This window comes from Mangifera indica, chromosome 4 (genome assembly GCF_011075055.1).
Source record: "Mangifera indica cultivar Alphonso chromosome 4, CATAS_Mindica_2.1, whole genome shotgun sequence".
In the NCBI taxonomy this organism is placed as follows: domain Eukaryota; kingdom Viridiplantae; phylum Streptophyta; class Magnoliopsida; order Sapindales; family Anacardiaceae; genus Mangifera; species Mangifera indica.
Genome location: NC_058140.1, coordinates 13,674,567 through 13,691,679, shown reverse-complemented (window position 1 = coordinate 13,691,679; position 17,113 = coordinate 13,674,567). Strand labels below are relative to the sequence as shown.

The 17,113-nt window shown below is 34.2% G+C and overlaps 2 protein-coding genes across 5 annotated transcripts; one reads left to right on the top strand and one right to left on the bottom strand.

Moving 5' to 3' along the window:
• The first annotated feature begins 7,026 nt into the window (after nucleotides 1-7,026).
• Nucleotides 7,027-12,998, top strand: LOC123213541 (monosaccharide-sensing protein 2). 4 transcript variants are annotated; one of them, XM_044632999.1, is made up of 8 exons: nucleotides 7,035-7,164; nucleotides 7,612-7,776; nucleotides 7,868-7,939; nucleotides 8,221-8,350; nucleotides 8,645-9,211; nucleotides 9,912-10,849; nucleotides 11,125-11,312; nucleotides 12,281-12,998. In XM_044632999.1, exons 4-8 carry the CDS (start codon nucleotides 8,272-8,274, stop codon nucleotides 12,723-12,725), a joined length of 2,217 nt encoding a protein of 738 aa, XP_044488934.1. In that variant the 5' UTR covers nucleotides 7,035-7,164; nucleotides 7,612-7,776; nucleotides 7,868-7,939; nucleotides 8,221-8,271; the 3' UTR covers nucleotides 12,726-12,998. The 4 variants fall into 4 exon arrangements, with proteins under 4 accessions (XP_044488935.1, XP_044488934.1, XP_044488933.1 ...); XM_044632998.1 differs by having other exon boundaries at nucleotides 7,612-7,939; XM_044633001.1 differs by lacking the exons at nucleotides 7,612-7,776; nucleotides 7,868-7,939 and adding an exon at nucleotides 7,976-8,117 and having other exon boundaries at nucleotides 7,147-7,164.
• A 235-nt stretch (nucleotides 12,999-13,233) lies between these two features.
• LOC123213544 (probable anion transporter 5) lies at nucleotides 13,234-16,988 on the bottom strand. The gene is made up of 2 exons (XM_044633004.1): nucleotides 16,545-16,988; nucleotides 13,234-14,939 (listed from the first exon to the last, which is right to left on the bottom strand). Exon 2 carries the CDS (start codon nucleotides 14,785-14,787, stop codon nucleotides 13,459-13,461), a length of 1,329 nt encoding a protein of 442 aa, XP_044488939.1. The 5' UTR covers nucleotides 14,788-14,939; nucleotides 16,545-16,988; the 3' UTR covers nucleotides 13,234-13,458.
• Between the last annotated feature and the right edge of the window lie 125 nt (nucleotides 16,989-17,113).

Here is a 17,113-nt window from a genome sequence, read left to right as displayed (position 1 = left end):
CTAAAATCTTTCAACTTCCTTGCACGGTTGGATTGGAAGAGCGTAAAGATCTGTGAAAATTGGATAAATTGGCATGTGGGTTGATTGGTTCGTGAAGTCCACGTGCGGTTAAAGACAGTGGGTCTAAGCTTGTCTGAAGGTTTGTTTGGTCAAATTGATCCAGCTTGAATCATGGCAGGCGAGTTAGTGTCTAAATTTAGACACAGTTACATCTTACGCCAGGTTGTGCTGGGTCTTGTTTCTTCTAATTTTTAGTTTAGTGTTATTTTGCCATGACCAGGCTGCTGCAATTCAATGCTACAAAACAAGCCGACGACCCATTTTCTCTATTAAAATACAGTATTGAAATGGCTTTTTGCAGTGTGTCATCCATCCAATTTTGGAATTTTCTTTCCTTTTCTGTCTTAGTCTTAGCAGCCAAGAGAAAGAAAGAATATTCTAAGTTTACAACAGCAATCCAGTACGACTGGTTTAACAGGAGGCTGCCAGTGTGAACAAGGATATATTTTTTTTGGTTCTTTCTCTGTATTAGTTGGCAGTACCAGTTCAACCGCAACAAGAAACGTAATCAAATCTTCCATGATCATATTTTCAACGTTAGTAATAAAAAAAGGCTATACATTGATTTTGGCAAAAGTCATCTTCTACTTCAATATTAACATATAAAAGTCCTACACCACAAAAGAAAATACATAAAAGAGCGCAATGTATTTTATCAGAGTGCATGAATCTGCCTTGTTACTTTTGTTGACTGATCAATATCTGGCAACAGGCCAGTGGTCAAAGGCAGAAGGGGCAGTTATTAAAGTTCATAGGATGAGCAAATATTTGAGCTTGAGAGCCAGCCTGGAGAGGTTCCATCTGATGATAGAGTCTGTGTTTTTTAATGAAGGTGTCGAGATGCTTCTGCTGATGAAAAGATAGACAAAATGCCTGTTGTAGTTATTGTTTAATCAATAAACATTCAGTATCAAAGCATTTTGTCAAACCAACTTGTAACAGAAATCTTATCCTTGCTGCGGATGTAGCATTACAAATATTAAAATAATGGTCTATATATAGTATTAAAAAAGCAAAATCGTTATCCAATACAGGTAACAATTCAAGATCATTAAATAGGCCAGGCCCAAGCCCACTTTTGGCCCGACCCGGAGGGTATGACTTGTTGTTTTAGTGGACTGCGTCAGGTTTACAAACTTCTTGGATCATGCTTAAGCCTAAAAATTAGCTCCAGGAATCAACCCGATATAACCTGTTACAGGAAAGTGAAAAAAAAAGAAAATGGCAACGGCCGTTGTCTCTTATCCCAAATCATAATTTCAATCAATTTTTTATTTTGTTTAATAACTTAATTTTCATTTATTTTACAATTTTTTTTAAACTTTTATAAAAAAAAGTTTAATATGTCCTAAATAAAAAAAACTTCTCAGATTAGATGTCAAACAAACTAAAAAAATATCATTAGAGGAAATATATTTCAGTGTGACATTACCAATAAACACTAAACAGTGATATGATATTGTATTAGGATACGAAGAGCGTGACAAAGCTTTTTCTAAAAGTCACTTGTTTCTAAATCTTTAACTCGAGATTTTTTTTATATAATACACTAAATTCTTTATGTCTAAGGTAGGGTTAAATTCAAACCGAATTAGTTTGAGTTTGATTCGATCAAGCCTGAAATGAGTCAGTCGTAGCCGAGCTCAATCGAGCTTAAGCTACTCGTATAATTTTTTAATTAAAAATTTTGATATAAAACGACGTCGTTTTGATCAATATGTCATTTTAATAACAAAAAACAAATCGCATTGAATTCGAATCCAGTTCAAGCTTAACTTTCATGAATTTGAGCTTGAACTTGAGCTCAACTATATGTGAACTGAATTGAACTCAAACTCAGTTTAACTCAAATCTAGCCTTGGTCCAAGGACAATGGAGACGTTACCCTCACCACCATTGTACAATATTTTAAGTACTGTTTTTAATTGTATTAATTTAAAAATAAATATAAATTAATAAAATTTAAAAATTTATTTATTATTTAAAAACCGGGTAGCCCACCACAAGCCCGCATGTTGATCCGGTATGACCTATTACATTGTGGGACGTGCTATAAACCCTATCAACCTGTCAAGTCGATCCGACTCGCAAGACCTGTATTTTAACGGGTTTTGGCTAGGATCATGCAAATTTAAGAGGCAGTTCTCGCTTCCCCGACCAGAAACATGTGGCTGTCCATGAAGCCACCAAATTCAACCATGTTTTCTATGAATGACAGGCGTTCCACCCAATGAACATAACTTTTTATAAACATGTTGACTTTTCGCCAATTTGATTTATTGGAGAAAGGGGTGTGTGTGAGTCTGTCTAACCACGACATGTTGACGCTTATTCATTTTTCAGCTCTTCTTCAAACCTCTTTTCCTTTTTCGTCTTTCTCAGAACCCTGAATTCAAACAATAAACATACCTTACGCTGTCAAAATCAAAGGAACAAATCTTTAACAGGAAAGAACCTAGAAAGCTCAAGCTGATGTAAACATGAAGACAAGGCAATCCATAGACTTGAAGCATAGAGAAAATGTGTAATTCATGACGTAACCTGTAGGAAGTTCTTGATATGTACCTCTAAAACTCTTAAAAATCAGTTCCTATAAAGTTAGCACAATGGTAGAAAAGAAGGAGCTGAAGCACCTTTCTTAGCTATGAATACCTGCCATGCACTGCAGAGAAGCAAGCAACAACCAAAATGCTGGAGAGGAACTAGAATACAAACTAGCCACAAGAAGAAACAATTGTGTGTTTAGTGAAAGCTACTGCTTTGCCCTAATGTTCTGAAGGGCTGATGCTTTTTCAGCTGTTGCTGAATGGAGAAGCTGACTGCATTGAAATGTAGCTTCACTTAGTGAAATGTCTATCTATGGTCCTAGGTTAATGGCATGCAGGAGATATGTTTGATCACTAGTGTTACAACTAGTCATTAATCATAGTATCTCATATAGTATCTATTGAAGGTGATACTTCTTGAGCTTAAGCAAATTTGAACTCGGCTTGTTTCAGCTCAAATTCAACTCTATTGTCAAGGTTTCGATTGTCCTAAAGTTTACAGATTTTTCTAATCCACTGTTTCTGACAAACGGTAGCACAACTCTTGGGCAATTAACTAAGGAAAAAGAACAAACACTACCAAAAGTTAAAAAAATAATAGGGAAAGAACCTTCATGTTGATTCTTCTCGATTTGTCCTTTAGTTCCAAATTTCACACTTTCCTCCTTCTTTTCGTGCCTATGGGAATAGACTTTCTAAATAAGTGTTCTATCACAGGCTATAAGAAAATTTTTGGCCCTATCATCACAATACAATGGTTGTTTCATGATGCCTCAAAGTTCTATTTGGATTGTAGATTCATCTTCTTGTTTCTCGAAATAGATACTGTGGATGTATAGAGCAAGACTCCTTTCCTAAAGCCTAATGTCACTCACCATTACAGTTCTAAATGATATCTACTATGTATGGAATGCTTAAAACCTAATCATATCGTAGTTGTTTAGTTGCTGCACATTCACAAAGGTGCACCCTAGGTGGACAACAGACAAAGTGACCATACTATTAAGAGGATACAGAAGACATCACTTAAAGCTAGCACTTGCCTCGTGTCTTATACTTCATAAGTTTTGCTTTGTATCTCTTGCATTACAACTTCTTATTAGTGGATTGAGATTGAGAATTCTTTGCTTTATGTTTGTTTAGTATATATGGTCAAATGATTGTGGGTGTAGTAGCTGAGAACATACTTGATATTATCTAAGGCCTATTAGTGGAGGGCTTCAAAGATGTATGGGGGAAACTAATTTATCAGCTTAAGATCAGGAATCATCTCTTCTTTCCTAGTCAAGACAATATTGTTATTATAAATATTTTATTGTAATTCAGTTAAAATAAAAATAAATTATTATAATCATATTTAAATTAGAAATACTAAGATGTTTCTAATTGAATGTAACATTTCATTAGTCTTATAAATATTAAGGACCAATATAAAAAGAGATAAATTGATAATTTCCTAGTTAATTACTCTTCGTATACACACATTTTTTTAAAATATCTTGTAACATCAGCTAATAACACGCTACGGAAGTAGGGTTTTTTATTATCACATCAAATCATGTGAAAAGTCCATTGTCCTTTTCTTTTTATTGTTTTATTCATATCACACCTTAGTAAATATTATGGTTTTTTACTGAATTCTTAGCATTATTATCATAGTCTAACTTGTGGAATACTTTAAATCACATACATAAGATGACAACGAGAAATTTCAATACCAATTTGTTTATATAATATTACTTAAACATCAATAATTTTAATCTTGAAGTGGATTAACTTGAATTTATAGCGTAATTAGTATATTATTAGCTTTTAACTTCCTCACTATAAAGGGGCATTTGGTTGAAGTAAATAAAGATTACTATGATATTCTATTTTTTATTACTTATATTATTTTGTTTGGTTTATAAATAATAAAAAATTATAGTAATTTTCTATTACCAAATGTGATGTGATAAGTAATATATCAGAGAATCTGATTAATATCTTCAGATATTAAAATATTATTAAGATAATATTGATTTTGTTATAATTATATCATTATTTATTAATTTTTAAGACAAAAAATGGCCTCATTTTTAATTAATATAACAAATAACATAAAAAAAAATTTAAAATAATTATATCTAAAGACATTTAAATAAAATAATATAACAAACCCCGAGTCCAGTGACCGTTAACATTTTTTTTAGTGTCTCTAACTAAATACAATAATGATTTGTAATTACTAATTTTTATTAAATTTTATCAAATATAATAATAATTTATACCTAAAAATTTTCTAAGTATTCTGGCTTCAAAACAATGTTTCAATTTTGATAAGGCCAAATGACTATTTCCCACCAAAGTTTTAATCTAATCTCAAAAGTATACCCACAATAGATGAAAACTCAAACACTCACCTATGGATTAACTTCTGTTAGAATTTTCGGTGCTAGAGACAAGGGTAAAATCGTCATTTTATCTCAAAACCTTTAAACCTTAAAAATTTATAAAATTCACTCCTTAGTTTAAAAACTAACAATTTCCCTTTATAATTAAGTTTTGAAAAATTCACTTTTCCCCCTAAGGTTTTGATTTTTTGGCAAAACCTCTTCCTCTCCAGTAATCGGCACTGTCTGACCGTCTCTCTCCCTTCTTTCAGGCCACCCATCTTTCGCACAAATCATCCCTTCTTCTTCGCATGATTTGTCTCCCTAGCATTGTTCGAGTGTCTGTCATCGTCTTCACAATGTCTATCGTAGTTGTTCAATATCATCTTGTTGTCATCATGGTTGAATCATGTGTCATGACTAAGATCGACAAATCATGTGATGTCACTCGAGTGTAGTCCAAATGTGATAAATGGGTGGTTGTCTAAGCATTAAATGAAAGATAGGTAGGGAAAGTCGACTCTGGTTGCTAGAAAAAAAAAACCCTCAAAATTCTCAACCTTAAGGAAAAATGATGACTTTTCAAAGTTGAAATCTAAGGGTGAAAATCAATTTTCAAAACTGTGAAAAAAAAGGGATGAAATAAAATTATATATATTTTAATAATATTATTAAAATAACGGTTTTATCATTGTCTCTAATAAAAAATTATAATAAAAGTTAGTATATGAATGAGTATTTAAGTTTTTAAACTGTCAAAAAAATATTTTTGAGAGTAAACTAAAATTTAAATGAAAAATAATTCTTCGGTCTTTTGATAATTAAACATTGTTTAAATTAAACGTACCTTAAGTTATTGAGGTTATAGAGATATACGTGAATACTCCTCGCAAGACAAATATTTATAGGTGGATATGAATACTCACCATATACGTACTTGGTAGGTCCAAGAAATTATCAATATTGTACCAAACACTTCTTTTCTTTTCATCTTTATTTTTTCAGCCTTTTATCAATATCACTAATTCATGCAACATACCAACATCTCTTCCTAATTACATTAATTTTTCTCCAACATATACATGCCATTCAAGTAAATATTAAATGAACTACAAAATTATTTATATATATATTTTATATATAATTTAGGTGTAAAAATAATATATTATTATATAATTAGATAATTTTAAATTAAAAATAAAATAATATTTAATCATATAATAATATATATTCTATATATTTAAAATATATATATATATATATATATATATAGATAACATTACTCTTAAATGAATTTCAATGACCCATTATCTCATTTTTCGAATATACATTTCTTAATGTATATTTATTTAATTGAATGGTCATTTTGAATCTTAAAATTTATATAAAGTATGTACTATGATGTGATCATCCATTTTTATTATTATTATGAATGGTTTAATTATTGTTTGGAGTAATGTTTATAACATCAAAGTACAAGATTTTCGTCCAATAAATTATATTTATTTATTTTATATAATTTAAATATATAAATTATTATAAGATATTATCTATATATTTAAATTATATATATATATATATATATATATATATATATATATATATATATAATTTTATTGGTTTTCGATATGATGAGTTTAAAAGAAAAAATTGAATATATTTAATTATATGACGATATATAATCTGAAAACCATTTTCAAATTTGGGTGTATTTAAATTCTTATATATAATACAATAATATTATGTATACAATTTTTATATATAAATAACGATATATTATAATGTGATTTAATGTTATTTTATTTTTAATTATTTAATTATGTAATAATAAATTATTATTTAATTATATAATAATAAATTATTATTTATGTATATAATAATATTTTATATAATAAGATAAAAATCAATGGGTGACAAGTTTAATATAGTAGAAAAGTTGGAGGGTCATCAAAAAAATTAAGGTGACTTATACTTCGTCTAAGTGAGACCCACAAAAGGTAGTGGGTGCCATATGTGTAAATTCAATCATTTCATTTCATTTCATAAATTTAATAATTATAAAAATCATGGATAAGAATAAATTAATCATAATTTTGCAGAGGAGCAGATCCCTTCCCTAGGAAAGTAGATTTTCTTCCTTCCTGCACTCGGAATTCTCTACCACTTCCTTCTTCTTCTGTGTGTAGGTAAGTTTCTTTTTTACCTTTTCATTGCTGTAAAAATTGTTTCTTTTCAATGTTATTCTTCTCAAATCGACAATGTTAACAAACCCTGTCACTAACTTTTGACAAATCATCACCAAATATGAACACATTTATAAAATGAATTGAGGTCTTGTACGATCTGATCTAAATCGTTCCTTTTTTTAATAATATATTACAGTTGTAAAACACACAAAAGATTTTATTTTGAAGCTTCAAGATTCCAACCTGTCGAGGATAAAGAATGAAAATGCTTTTGGAGTTATGTACTAATAATTATTGATGGACTGTTGTTCATTATTGCATCTCCAGTTGGCGCTCTCTCTTTCATCAAGTATTCTATCAGTCCTATGAAAACAGTCTCTAAATAAGAAAATCTATTTATTATCTTTTTTTTTTTCTTTTTGCTTTTGTTTCATGATGCAAATGAAGAGGGTTGTGAGGTGAGACCGTGAGAAAGATAGATATTATGACGTTGGGGTGAAAAACCGACACGTGCAGGACATATAGAGAGGGAGAAGAGGCAGCTGTCACAAATTCACAGTTTCTGTTTTCCTTGGCTTGCTTTCATCACTAGCAAATTGAGAAGATCATCTTGTCTATATTTTTCTAATTTATTATCTTTATTATTGTGAAAATTTCCATCACCGAAAGACCAACTTTTTGGCATCAAATTGGCAATTTGCAGTAACTGTTATGGACTCTTGTGCATCTGATGATACCTGAAACTCTCATTTAAAAATTCTGCTTCTTCCTTTAGGTAATGAAATAACCATTTGTTTTGTTTTCTTATTAGATTTGGACATCTGGGTTTCCCCTGTTTTGTCTTGGTGCACCTGTCTTTTTTGTTGTCCATTGCATCAAGTGGTTTGCTTGATGGTTTTGAATCTGGGATCTAATAGGTCTTATTCTGAGACCACCTAGTCATTTGCTGCTTCGTAAGGGTCACAATTTTGAAGATTCATATCACTGCTATTTGTTGAATTGGTTCAGCAGGACTGAATTTATGTATGATCTGAGATTTGGGATTGTCTTTTTCAGGTTTCTTGGTAGAAGTTTTGAGGGGATTGTAATAACTGTTTCTGTGGAAAAATGAGTGGAGCCGTGCTTGTTGCTGTTGCCGCTGCCATTGGTAACTTACTGCAAGGATGGGATAATGCAACCATTGCAGGTAATTTTCTCCTTGATGCATCTGTTTGTTTATTACACTGTCAAACAGTGAATTGCTTTATATTAGCTGAACATTTAAGTTTAGCTAATACCTTAGTGAGACACGGTCACTTCTATGCTCATAAATGACTTGTTCATCTATCTATGTTATTTTAATTTGCTTGAAGGGGCAGTCTGTCAAGTTTCATTTGCTTGAACTATTGATTATAACGACTTTCTTTTTTTTTTTAACCTGAATCGTTATGGAATTTACCCACCTGGTCGAGTTCATGACCCATTTCTGTTTTTGCTGCAGGGGCTGTCTTGTACATAAAGAGAGAGTTCAATTTGGAAAGTGAACCCACTGTCGAAGGGCTAATTGTGGCTATGTCGCTTATTGGGGCCACTATTATTACTACATGCTCTGGAGCCATATCTGATTGGCTAGGCCGCCGTCCAATGCTAATAATATCATCTGTCCTCTATTTCATTGGTGGTCTTGTAATGCTTTGGTCTCCCAATGTTTATGTCCTACTTCTAGGGAGACTTTTGGATGGATTTGGAATTGGTTTGGCGGTTACTCTAGTCCCAATATATATATCTGAAACAGCGCCTCCTGAAATAAGGGGGTTATTAAATACACTTCCACAGTTCACTGGTTGTGTTGGAATGTTTTTCTCATATTGTATGGTCTTTGGAATGTCTTTGAAGAATTCACCAAATTGGAGATTGATGCTAGGAGTTCTTTCTATTCCCTCTCTCATATATTTTTTGCTGACTGTATTTTACTTGCCTGAGTCTCCAAGGTGGCTTGTGAGTAAAGGGAAGATGCTTGAGGCTAAGAGGGTTCTGCAGAAGATTCGTGGCAGGGAGGATGTCTCTGGTTGGTTTGCCTGCCTTGATTCTTGAATAATAAACAAGTTTTGTTGCCTTGGGATACTGAATTTAATTATGAGGTGTTAGTATTTGAAGGCAGGATTGTGTTAATATGGGACCTTCTGATTTAAATATGAGCCTGTATTATGTGCTATTTTTTGGGTGTTTTCTTGTGTAAGTTTTGATAATTATTTTAGAACATAAGCTATATACTAGAGCTCTATAGGTTAGATATCTCTGCTTACTTTGAGTACTTTCCGAGAATTCACAATATTCAATTTTCTTTTTTGAAGTATCACTGTGGAATTAGTAAACCCGTACTCTCTTTTGTGTTACATTCTTCTTCTGAGGCCATAATTTCCTACATATTCTTTAGGAGTTTTATGTCAACCAGCATATATTTTTTAGGTGATGGTAGCTTCTGAATTTTCACTGGAAGGTGATTAATTGTGAATCTTAAAACATTTTCCTTTTTTATGAACTTAAAAAAAAAAAAGAAAACCTCTCCACTTTTCCAGTTTTATCTTTTTCATTTGTAATTCATTTTGTTATGATAAGTTGAATTTAATATTGGATACTTTATGTGTATGCGTATCAGTATGGTTGTGGATGTATTTGGGATTAATTAAATCAAAATCGCAAGCCTTCAAAGCTATCTTGATGCATATGCCTATCACATCATTTACTGATCTTCCTCAGATGAACAGGTGAGATGGCTTTACTGGTTGAGGGACTTGAAGTTGGAGGTGAAACATCTATAGAGGAGTACATAATTGGTCCAGCCAATGATCTCACTGATGACCAAGACATCTCTGCTGATAAAGATCAAATCAAATTATACGGGCCTGAAGAAGGCCTCTCTTGGGTTGCTAGACCAGTTACAGGACAAAGTTCTCTTGGTCTAGTGTCAAGGCATGGAAGTATGGCGAACCAGACTGTGCCTCTAATGGATCCTCTTGTCACCCTGTTTGGTAGTGTGCATGAGAAGCTTCCTGATACAGGAAGCATGCGAAGCACTCTATTCCCTCACTTTGGCAGCATGTTCAGTGTGGGAGGGAATCAAGCTAGAAATGAGGAGTGGGATGAGGAGAGCCTTGCTAGAGACGGTGAAGAGTATGCATCTGATGCTGCTGGTGCTGATTCTGATGACAATTTGCATAGTCCATTAATATCCCGTCAGACAACGAGCATGGAGAAGGACATGGTCCCACAGGCCCATGGAAGCCTTGCAAGCATGAGACATGGCAGTCAGGTGCAAGCTGGAGAGCCAGTAGGTAGCATGGGAATAGGTGGAGGTTGGCAGTTGGCATGGAAATGGTCTGAGAAAGAAGGCCGAGATGGAAAGAAGGAGGGTGGATTCAAAAGAATTTATTTGCATCAAGAGGGTGCCCCCGGATCTAGGCGTGGATCTATAGTATCTCTCCCAGGTGCAGACATACCTACTGAAAATGAAGTTATCCAGGCTGCTGCTTTGGTTAGTCAACCAGCTCTTTATTCCAAGGAACTCAGGGAACAGCATCCAATTGGACCAGCTATGGTTCATCCATCTGAAAAAGCAGTACAAGGGCCAAGTTGGAGTGAACTATTTGAACCAGGAGTCAAGCATGCATTGATTGTTGGGGTGGGAATTCAAATACTTCAGCAGGTAATACTCCATGGAAGAATTAGCAAACTTTTGTTTCTCATACTAGAAAACTTAAATCAATGCCACTTTGTGTTTTTAACTTCAGTATCCAAACTGTTAACTCCTGGGCCTTGAACTTTTTTGTTTTTGTTTTTTTTCTTTTAAACAATAAATTTCAAATTTGAGGTATATACTGACTTTCTATGTGTGTCACGACTATTTTCTAGTTCTTTTTTCACATTTGTTTTACTAGCTACGTAGGGTTTTTACTTTTTGCCTCTCTTTTTATGATGTAGTTCTCTGGCATAAATGGGGTTCTCTACTACACTCCTCAAATTCTTGAGCAGGCAGGTGTTGGAATTCTTCTCTCAAATATGGGCCTTAGTTCAGCCTCTACTTCACTATTGATTAGTGGGATCACAACTTTGTTGATGATTCCATGCATAGCTGTTGCCATGAGGCTCATGGATCTTTCTGGCAGAAGGTACTTTTATCTTCCTCTCCATTTGTGCTGTCATGAAAATGTTTTTTGTTGGGCTGCTTGAAATTTTTTTTAAGGCCTTGACCCTTTCTAATGTTTATGCTCAGAAGGAAATGTCTTAATTTATCATTTGTTGTCCCTTTCTCTTGGCATAGCTCCAGTCATTTTTTATATCTACAAAAATCTCTTTGCTAGTGTTGTGAACAATACATCAGTTATTTACCTGCCTAGAATTAGAATCAAATGAGTTAATAAGGTATCATATCTATCCTATCCACATTTACACGTGCTATAGATTGATGAAGTGGGTTTTAAGTTTGGTTTATGTTGGATGCCTTATATTGTTAAGTGTTTTAACTACTTTCATAGGGCAATTAGAAGTGCACATTTGTTTTTGAAACACTTTAGTATTCATGTTCTGTGAACTAAATTGATTAGGCTGCTCCAGAAAAATCTAGTCAACACTTAATAATCACATTTGATTGTTACCAATATATTTTTGCAGTTGAATGCGCTGTGCCAATTCCTCATGTCTTAAGATTAAAATTTGGTTAACTATTTTATTTGGAAAAATCTAAAGAGAATATCAAACTTTCCTAAGGTCTTAAAATTGTTGCATGAATTATTGTCAGCCTATTTTATAATTCCCTGACTTGCAATTAGTGATTACTGTGCATATTAGCCTTCAAAATTTTGTTGACCTGGGAAATAATACTAGAGTTAGGTCTTGTTTTGTGGTTGGTAATCTTCATGTGTGTACACCACTGAAATATGTGTCTTGTATTTTTGACTGCATTAATGCTGATCTGCAATGAAACTGAAAAACATCTCAAATGCTCGAAGTCATTCCAAAATAATTATCTGGGTTGCTATTTCTTGATTGCAAAAGAATCATAGTTATTTGCTTTTGTTTTCGGTTTTATGTGGTTCACTTTCAACTAATTTGTCTTTGTGTTTATTATCCATTTCAGGACTTTGCTGCTCAGCACACTCCCTGTATTGATAATATCGCTTTTCATCCTGGTACTTGGAAGTGTCATAGAGATGGGCTCTGTTGTGCATGCAGCAATCTCGACAGCCAGCGTTATTATATACTTCTGTTGCTTTGTCATGGGGTTCGGGCCAATCCCTAACATACTCTGTTCAGAAATCTTCCCCACAAGAGTACGTGGGCTTTGCATTGCCATATGTGCCCTCACGTTTTGGATCGGTGATATCGTTGTCACCTATTCTCTCCCGGCAATGCTAACATCTGTCGGCCTCTCTGGTGTTTTTGGCATGTATGCAGTAGTTTGCGTCATATCATGGGTGTTTGTGTTCTTGAAAGTCCCCGAAACAAAGGGCATGCCCCTTGAGGTGATTACAGAGTTCTTCGCTGTTGGTGCAAAACAGGTCGCCGCTGCCAAGGCCGACTGACTTGGTTATTGCAGTTGAAAGTTTCGACACAAGTTCAAAATTTGCAGGTCCTGTATGGGTTTTCCTTGAGGTGTTGAGAAACATGGAGGTTGATTTTTGTAAAAAGGAATTATACATTTTACCATTGTTTTTATTTTTCTTTTTAAATTGACAATTTTCTTTTCTTCTGTGAGTGCAATCTTTTAATAAATAGTTTAGTTGAACAAGTTTTGAGATAAACAACTGTGAACAGGAAAACATTGATATTGTGATAAAGGTGTGTTTGAAAGGTTATTGGGTGTTTTGATAAAATTGATTTTACTGGTTTTGAGTGTCATTGATAAAATTATTTTACTTCTTACACTCTACAATCAAAGGCCTGTTTCATCACAAAATTTGTGAAGGCAGGGGCCTTGAAGTTCTCATGTAGACAGTTGCATCGAAATATGGCCAAAATATTTCAATGCTTCTGGCTTAATATGTCAAAGCCACCCTGTTTGCCGTATAGTGATTAAAAAGAATGAGGAAATGATCTAAGGGTATCTCAAAGAGACAAATCAAAGATTGATATTCTTATAGCTATTTATGCAATCTATGCTGATTTCTTTGAATCTTCTATGATATGGACTTCAATATAAACCCCTCAAGTGGCGAGATTAATGCCGGAACATGATCAGTTAGCTCCCGAGCAACATTGGCATACTCAAGATCATAACACTCTTGACCCACATCAGTCGTATGTAACAAGCCTACCTCAGTCAAAAATCCTTTCTCCAGTTGAGAATATCAAAAATATTAAGGAACTAAAGATTGAAAGCAAGGCTGGTATGAAAAACACAGCTCTCCAGCTTTCTGAACTTGAAAGATCAGAATAAGTAGTTTTTGCAGCTTCAAGAAGTCGTCCTGTCATATCAACTCCGATAATGCCAGCTAATGTACCAGCTGTATTAGAAACTCCCATTACAATTCCTGCATACCTGGGAGCAATATCCATATGATTCACGGCAAACCCAGCTCTTCCCAGTGCCAAGAAACCAAGAGCCACAGAAGAACAGAAGACTGCACCACCAGAGGTTCTGAAGAAGGGAAGTGCCATCAACGCAAGAGAGGAAACCAAGAATCCTATGGTGTTCAAGAACTTTCGAGTCTTAGTAACAGACATGATTCTTTTAGTGATCAAGTGGTCAGCAACCACCCCACCAATATTTGAGAATATGAACATGTTTAGATAAGGCATCATCTTGGAAGAACCCATTTCCTGAAGACTGAGCTGGAGGCCCTGCTCAAAGTAAGTTGGAAGCCAGTTCATCAAGACATATAAAGCATAATGGAACGTGAAATTATTAACCACAATTGCCCAAATAGGTAAACTGATTAAAATTTTCTTCCATGGGATTTTGACAGTTCTAGAAGCAATTCCTCCACTCTCCATTTTCATCTTCTGATTACCTTTGATTGGCAACATTGATTCTCCAAAACCAGCAGCAGAGGCTTTTGCATTCTCAGACCGAGGAGGGTCACTGGCATATCTGATCCAAAGAAGTGACCACAACATACCCAATGCTGCTTCAGCAAGAAATACAGATTCGGGGCCCTTGTATTTCACCAGGCTTGGAAGTAAAAGCATTCCCATTGCTGCACCTAGGTACATCCCAGAAGTTGTAAGTGAAACAGATCTAGACCGTTCGTGAGGGGGAACCCACTGAGCTAGGACAGTATGGATGGAGGGAAAGATGAACCCTTGTGACACACCAACAAGCAAGCGAGCCACAACCAAGATAAAAGGTCTATTGGGATCCAGTGGGACCAAAAAGCAAGTTGATGACCATAGGACAAAGGAGAGGAGGAGAACCTTTCTTCCACCAATCCTCTGAGCAGCCCATCCTCCAGGCACTTGAGAACAGGCATAACCAATGTAGAATGTAGAAAGTATGGTCCCTTTGCTTGATTGGTTAACTCCAGCAGCATCAGCTGCAATGGTATACGCAATGGAGAAGCCCACACGCTCTATATAGCAAACACATGTGCTAAGGAACGTCAAAATGACAATCAGATAGCGCTTTGGAAAATTCATCAAACTCATCCTTCACTTTTACTTTTATACTTTAGTATTTTTATTTCAATGGTCACCAATAAGCCACTTCTTCAAGAACTGACAAACCCAATTACCAAGCAGTTCAAAGAAGAAACCAGGAACTTCACTACTACAGAAAATCTTCAAGACATTATTGAAACCTGAAAGAATAAATCCATAAAATTAATTTTAAAAACAAAAATGAAGCAACGACCAAGCAGATAACAAACTTGCAAAGAATAACATAGATATTGAATAAATGTGACAGCTGCGAAGAAATATATGTCTACATACCGATTAATGGGAAAGGTGAAGTAATTCACAATTCTACCAGAGTATTTATAAACAAAAACCCAGCATAAGCCAATTGATTTAAAATGACGCTATAGATACAAATCCACTCAAATTCTTATTTTAATTGATCTTTAATTTTAAGTTTGAACAAGGAGTTCGTATGTATAGTACTATTCATTGATTTATTCAATCTAACTTATTACTTCTTTTGTATGGCCAACCTATAAAAAGATGATTCCAGATATCCATTAAATAAGGGTGCAATAACCAGCAAATGAGCTCTTTGCATACCAAGGAGAAACATCAAGCAATGTATATATTCTTAATAGTATTTTTAAGAGATTCCATCCTCGAAGGCACAAGTGATTAGCAAAATATCTTCCAAAATGAAAGAGAGAGAAAGAACGCCTGCCTCAACCAGCTTCTTAAAAGTTTCCAAGGCACAACAATGAGGACAGATGTGTGCAAAATCTCTTATTTCCTACAGCACATTTCCCTAGCATAGTATGAGATGAGGTAAAGTACAGAACATCATTGACGGTACAGAACTAGCTTTTTCAGAAATGCTAAACATGGCTACTCAGCTATGCTTTTCCTCAAAATCAGTAATAGTATCAGCCACTTAAATTGCCAAGAAGCGGTTGTTCTCCCTCTTCTTTACCCTCAAAGAGTACGCAATCCCTTCTACAGGATGCTTTCTGCTCAATACAAGAAGGTTAGTACTCGTGGTTTTACCATCCACTAATCCTACAATCACATTACTGTTCTAGATAGCTGAATGAAAACATGCCTTTCTGGTGTAGAGTTGCAATGTCACTGCTTATCCAAGTATAATTGCGACTCTACATTGCAAAAGTAATATATAATCTCTCTAACAGCTAAAACCACACATTGTAGACCAAATTACCATACAATTCAAGTTTGGTTGACAAAATGGAAAAAAGGAAACTTGATATAAAACATGTCCTATGTTGTAGAAACCATAAATATACAAATACTAAGTCTGAAGACAAAGAGCCATGTCTTTGCATAAATCTTCAGAATTCATAAAAAGTCCAACACTAACTAACTAACTACATAAATCTTCAGAGTAATTCGCAACTCAAACTATGCAGTACAAAGATCCTACATTGTGCTCATTCATCTTTTTTTCTTTCCTTGTAAAGGTAATATTGCACAAATTATGTGATTTGCCCACACGAACGAACCATCTACTGCGTCTATCGAACATGGCAAGGATGGAACTGAAAGAAAAAGTTGCACATACGAACACATAAACTAAGAACACCCAATTCGAGGCAAACTGAAAAAGGATCTCGAGAATAGGAGATCAAAAAACCTTTTCGCACAACAATGGCTGCATAATTTTGAGGATTAAAAAGAAAAAAAAAACAGATGGGTGTCCTTGAGATAAAATCATAAAGCAGATGAGAAAATAAGAACCACAGAAGGTGGAGATGATGAAAACATACCTTAACCAGTGGAACTTTGCACAAAAGACGACACGTCGGTTTGACAGTTCGAAGAGAAAAAAGGGAGAGAAATGGAAAGAACCCTAAGAATGAGATAGATGAAATGCTAAGAGTTGGTGCAAGTCAACGTGGTGGAAGTGGAAAAAACTCTTAATAGGCGTGCATTCACTTCTCTCTCACAAACTCAAACCCATAGGGACAGACAGACAGACAATTGAGGCTTAGCCTAACAGCCTCCCTTACCTTCGGTCTCTTTTGTTCCGTTCTGTCATGTTCAATTATTTATTAATAATTCAGTCCAGATTTATGAATTATACATCATCTAATCAAGGCAGACTTGATTGGGTTTGTTCAATTAAAAATGGAGATGCCAGATGGATTTTCCCCAACATTTTGTTGTTTCTTTTTCGTTTATTTTGGATTTCACCAGTTGGGTTTCGGAAAGATAGATGCATATTATTATACATGATATACATTAAGTTATCATGAACGAAGAGACGAATGCAGACAAATAATGGGTTATTACATAATTTAATATTATTTTATTTATTAAACTATTTAAAAATATA